Source organism: Mirounga leonina, unplaced genomic scaffold (assembly GCF_011800145.1).
Source record: "Mirounga leonina isolate KUSES-001 unplaced genomic scaffold, KU_Mleo_1.0 Mir_224, whole genome shotgun sequence".
NCBI classification, from domain to species: domain Eukaryota; kingdom Metazoa; phylum Chordata; class Mammalia; order Carnivora; family Phocidae; genus Mirounga; species Mirounga leonina.
In genome coordinates, this window is record NW_023270615.1 from 15,726,204 (window position 1) to 15,732,203 (window position 6,000).

General features: G+C 47.3%; 1 protein-coding gene across 1 annotated transcript in view; it reads right to left on the reverse strand.

Annotated features, from left to right (window-relative positions):
- The window catches only part of ERMP1 (endoplasmic reticulum metallopeptidase 1), a gene marked incomplete at its 5' end in the record, with an annotated part of 41,739 nt that extends 35,740 nt beyond the window's left edge, over nucleotides 1-5,999 (reverse strand). The window contains 2 exons of the mRNA XM_035028973.1: nucleotides 4,161-4,462; nucleotides 5,887-5,999. Coding sequence (XP_034884864.1) covers nucleotides 4,161-4,462; nucleotides 5,887-5,999 — 415 coding nt within the window. The remainder of the gene's footprint in view (nucleotides 1-4,160; nucleotides 4,463-5,886) is intronic.
- Between the last annotated feature and the right edge of the window lies 1 nt (nucleotide 6,000).

Here is a 6,000-nt window from a genome sequence, read left to right on the forward strand (position 1 = left end):
CTCTCATGCTCTCTCTCTTTCTCTCTCTCAAATAAAAAAAAAAAAAAAAAAATCTTTAAAAAAAAAAAGAAAGCACCACAGTGCGGCTCAGCTGGTTAAGCGTCCAACTCTTGATCTCGGCTCAGGTCTTGATCTCGGGGTCAGGAGTTCTAGCCCCACGTTGGGTTCCATGTTGGGCGTGGAGCCTACTTTAAAAAAAAGCACCACCATGGCTGCAAGACCAGAAGCACAGCTCTGTTCTGCCACCATTGGTTGACAACAGCAGCCGCCGGCCCCGCCTCACTCCAGGAGGGCTGGGACCCTCGGTCTGGGTCGCCTGCGGACTGGTGCGGAACCGTGCCTAGCCCTGAGCCGTCACTCCACTCACATCTGTTGAATCAGCAGCCAGGTGGGACCTCAATTAATACTGACAAGTGGCATTCTCATCACCCCGAGGCAAGGTGCTCCGTTCTCTCCTCATGCCACGTCCACAGTAATAGTCTCCTGTCTGGTGCCCTGGCTTCCTCCATCATCTCCAGCCACCACGGGGCCTTTCCTGCCATAGTCCTAAAGCTGCACATCCCTCCACATTCACGGGGTTGGGCGGGGGGGGGGGGGGGGGGCAATGGGGTGGTGTCGCATTTTTTAAAGCTCATGTGATGAAAGGGATTATGTGATGAACAAATACAAAGAAGACATCATATCTAATAAGACACAGGACGGAGACCAATGACCTAAACAGCATCCCCACTCCCAGCAGCGAGAAAGCAGAGGCCCTCAGCAGACCTCTTCACTTCTTGATTCAGAAACTTCACAGATTTATTAAAGGTAATTATAATGATGACTTTAATACCTTGATTTTTTTTAAGGCACTATAAAAGGTAAAGGAACTAACTGGACATTTGATGATATTAAGGAATTATTAAGTTTTTTTAGTGAGGTAATTCATGGTATTTTGAGCATGTCCAAAAAGACTCCTTATCTTTCAGTGATACCGACTGAAATACAGAGAAACCAGTAAGGCTGAGATCTGCTTGAACATAACCAAGAGGTGCAGGAGTGGGGGAAAAGAAACAAGATCGGGTCTCTGAAGTTGGGTGATGGGTACGCTGAGGTCAAACAATTCTGTTTTTGTACAATTTGAAATCTAACATACTAAAAAGTTTCAAGTGTAGGTAAACAAGACACAGCAATAATCCAGGCAAGAGCATTTCTGCGTTTACGCATGGGGAGGGAGGGTGCTGCAGAATTTAGCATGGGTTTCAGGGCAAGAAAGACCTGGAAGTAAATTCTAGCTGTTATTTACCCTACAATTTCCTGGTTTGGAGGGCAAGACCAATGATAGTTATCTCATGGGTGTGTTATGAGGATTACAAGAAAATGTGGTCCGCATCCAGTGTTAAATTGTTCCTTCTCTTTACAAATTTAAGAAAGGCTCTGCAACGAGCTAAAATGCTAGCTTGGGCACTGTTACATTCCAGAACCCCTTCCTACTCAAGAAAAAACTAATTAGCCATCCCTGTCTTGGTAGTGATCACTAAACTGTATTTTAATCAAAGTGAACAAAGTAATCGTTAACTAATTATTATCAAGCAGAAAATCTACCCAGTTATCAGTAAAAAGTAACACCTTCTGGCAACCAAAGGAAATGACTTTTTTTTTTTTTAACTTTGAGACTCTGAGTTACTTTAACGTAAACAGCAAACAATAAAATGTTTATTCAAAGTGAGAAAAAGGAAAACTGAAAGAAATATATCTAGGGTTGCTTAAAAAAATTAATCTGTCTACTTACCTTCCTTTATTTTAATGGTTCTGGCAACTGAGAACGGGGCTAGAGAAGATTAAATACCTTTTTTTTGGAGCGAGAGAGGTGGGGAGGGACAGAGGAAGAGGAAGAGAGAGAATCCCAAGTAGGTTCCACTCCCAGGGCTGAGCCTGACATGGGGCTTGATCTCACGACCTTGAGATCATGACCTGAGTTGAAATCAAGAGTCAGATGCTTAACGGACTGAGCCACCCAGGGGCCCCGGATTAAATACCTTTCAGAAAGGGTAGTTAGAGGAGCGCCTGGGTGGCTCAGTCGGTTAAGCCGCTGCCTTCGGCTCAGGTCATGATCCCGGGGTCCTGGGATCGAGCCCCGCATCGGGCTCCCTGCTCGGCGGGGAGCCTGCTTCGCCCTCTCGCTCTGCCTGCCTCTCTGCCTACTTGTTCTCTCTCTCTCTCTCTGTCAAATAAATGAATAAAATCTTAAAAAAAAAAAAAAGGGGTAGTTAGAGGACAGCATCTCTAAGGGCGGGTGATATGCCAACATCACTTTCCAGTCAGAATTAACCCTGAAATTGAAACTGCCACTGAAATAACTCACGCTTTTCTACCAACACCCTGGACCCATGCAGCAAACCCAAGAAGACATTTAAGGCCTTTCTGTGGGTAACATTACTCCAAATGGTACAGCAGTTCCTGAAGTTCCAGATACGCTGCTGAAAAGAACTAAAAAAAAATATGTATCTCTGTGTTTCACGGAGTTCATCCACTAAAAGGATATACTGTGTTTTTTAGCTATTTTTATTTATTTTCAACTACTTGAACAATTTATAATTGACAGGAATTTCCTTGAAATTGTTGGCTAGGTATTCTTATAAAATTTTAATTAAAAATGGGTTCCAATGACCCACAAAATCGCCATCGTTTCCTTCCTGGACTCCATGTATGCGATTTGTAATAACCAGCACTATGTTTCTGATACTTGCATACATACCTTCCTTTTATAATGCTCTTAAATAACCATGGTGTTAATCTGTCCCATCCAAGAATTTAAGCATTGTAATAGTGGGCCCAGGGAGACACTTAATTTACAGCTTCGTTGAAATAGGCATAAAAGGGGCGCCTGGGTGGCTCAGTCGTTAAGCATCTGCCTTCAGCTCGGGTCATGATCCCAGGGTCCTGGGATCGAGCCCCGCATCGGGCTCCCTGCTCAGCAGGAAGCCTGCTTCTCCCTCTCCCACTCCCCCTGCTTGTGTTCCTGCTCTCACTATGTCTCTCTCTTCAAATAAATAAATAAAATCTTAAAAAAAAAAAAAGAAATAGGCATAAAAGACTACTGGTTGCCCTAAGCACACACAAAGGTATTTCTGACTTTATAAAACAGATGTTTGTACACGGATACTTGAAAAAGCATGCCACATTCTAAATGCAATTGGCAAGCTTTCTGATTAAAGACATCCTAGTACGAATCACTTTATCAAGCAATTTTTTTAATCTTTTGTACAACTCTAGATGTTCATATGAGCGTGCTGTAAGTTCAAGCAACTCAGAATTACTATCAAATAACAATGGGGAGGAAAAAAAAAAAGATTTTCCATGCCCTGAGAGTACTACTATCTCCGTTTTACAGACCAGAAACTGAGCAAAGAAGAGATTAGGTAGTTTGCCAAAAAGAACGTTAACTACACGCTAATACTCTCCTTCCTTTCAAATGTAGCTCAAAGAACTGACAGGCTAGAAGCCCAGCATCTGGCGCCACCTCTGTCTCTGATCAGTGGCGATCAGCTAAGTTTACTCCTGTGACAAAAGACAGGGTTTTCTATTCATCCCTACTTACAATCCAGCTACTGAAAACATCTCCCTCGTGAATCTTATTTTTAAAAATGCAAGTCTAATTTAGGGAATTCTCATTCATTCTGCAAGTATTTATTGTGTCAGGCACTGTCCTAAACATCAGGTATTCTATTTTACCGAAGTATTTTCAGAGCAAGGTTTATAGATTAATGAGATATTCTCAGAGTATGGCATCCCCAGTGAACCAAACTCCTCCCTGCTACGAGAGCTGTCTTCCAAACCCTGCATTCCCTGAAGGCAAAAACCCTTCCTTCATCCCAACTCCCCAAAGCCTCATACAACACCTAGCTGAGTGCACACTTCAAGTGGCGGAACCTAGCCCTGGGACTCAGGGACACAGGACTGGCAATGCTGATAAAGCAGCTGCGACCTACTGGAAACATTCCACGTCCAGCCCCTGGGCTACTGGCATGGATATTCAAAAAATAGAGCAAGCAAGCACTTGAGTGAATGGTGAGGGTCTGCATCTTTATCTTGAACAACTGCCCAAGCAGCTTGGAGTTAATAAGCTTTCTGGGCTTACTGATGGGCAACTCTGACAGGACTAAAGACCAGGTCCGTACCTGGTGAGTTTGCCACGGAGTCAAAATGACAGTTGGCCAGGACCGCGTGCTGGGCTCCGTCCCTGGGCTCCAGCTTCACCACGACGTTGGTGATGTTGTCGTAGTAACTCGTAAAACCCCCCAGGAAGTCAATGCTGAAGGAGCCTGTGGGTCGCTGCACGTCGACCGAAATCCTGTGAAGACTGTTCCTCTGATCTTCAATCAGTTTAATCTGTTCCAAAAGGTAATGGACTGTCACGATTTCATTTTCTGGACTTCCTGTGGTCCTGGGGCCAATGGATGTTATGTGTTCAAGGTAATCCCTGGAAGAAACCGAAAGGATGACGGTGACAAGGAGCGCTAGGCTGAGAACTGGCATTGACACAGGGCAGATTTTTCCTGCATGCCCTCCCGACCCCACTGCGCAAACAGGTTCTCCGACTTCTTACACAAATAAAAGCGGGGGGGGGGGGGGGCTGACTTTTATTATTTCAGTTACCCTGTGAAAATCACTTGTAAGGTTCCATCATTTTATTTTGCCTCCCGGGAGTTCCTCCCTTCAGAGTTTTCTCCACCCACCCCACTCCCAAATTCTCCCTATCCCCATATCAAATCAACACAAAGACCAGGGATTCTATTCTAAACATGCAGCTGCTTGAAGGCTGGACAGAAAGAATCCAGCTTCATTGTGCCACACTCTGGAGGGTTACTGATTCTAAGTAGCAGAAGCCAATGAGCAGAGACAATTAAGGCAAGAGGTTGAATAAGAAAAGAAAACTTCTGATCGCTGAGAATGGACTCAGCCATCTCACTGCACACTAGGCCTAATAACTTCAATTCAGGCCAAAGCCAACCCTACCCGTAAACCAAACAACAACAAAAAACGTGTTGTGTTTTCACTGCATTCCAAGCAGGCAAAAAGGGAGTGGGGGAGGAGTGTTCCAGAAAGTCCTTAAGAAAATAAGCTTCCAGCACTTTGTAGTCAAAAGTTTTTTTAAAACACAGCGGCTGTTGAAAACTCTGCTAGCTTATGACCTTAGGAGCTCTGATACACTTGGCGTTACGATACCTTTGACTTTGATCACCTTCCCTAGCAGGCTCAAAAGTCTCTCTCCTTCTTTAAAACAAAACAAAAAAGAAACAACCAATGTCACACGCCAGGGGCCCAAGGACAAACTCCAGGAATCTCAGAACCTCTGAAAGTGTAAGATTTTGAACGTGCAGTCTTTCAGAAAAAGCCGCCACGGCTTACAGGTGTGAGGGCTGGGACCCTCAGGAAGTTGAGCACTGCCTTACCCCCCGAAGCGAATTTATAGAACGGCCTAGGTACACAGATGTCGCTTCCCATCTCATTTCCAAAGCAGGAAGGCTAGTGAGAAGTGGAAGTCGCTGCAGAAGATGGGGGACGACTACCAACCCTCCAAGAGCAAGAGGGCACAACGGAGGCGGCCAAGCCAGCGCAGTGCAGCCCCCCCCCCCGACCCGGGCACCCTCCCCGCCCCCCCCGCCCCCCCCAGGCTGCGCTCCCGGCTTCGCAGGGCGCAAGGCAAGCTCCGCGATCCCTAAACGGGGACTCCGGGGCAGGGGCGCGCGGGGCCGCCCCGCCCCACGTGCGGCCGCGGGCGCCGGCGAGCCCGGGCGATCCCGGGCGATCCCGGGGCAGGAGCGGGGGCGGGCGCCCGCAGGTGCCGCAGCCCCGGGCCCCGGCCGCAGCCGGACGCGCGGGCCGGGCGGGAGCGGCGGGTACCTGGCTCGGCGGGCGTCGAACTCCGCGTGGCGGCCGGCGGCCCCGCGCAGCACGAGCTGCTGCAGCGAGAGCTGCACGAGCGCCCGCAGCGCGAGCAGGTAGAGCGCCAGCCCC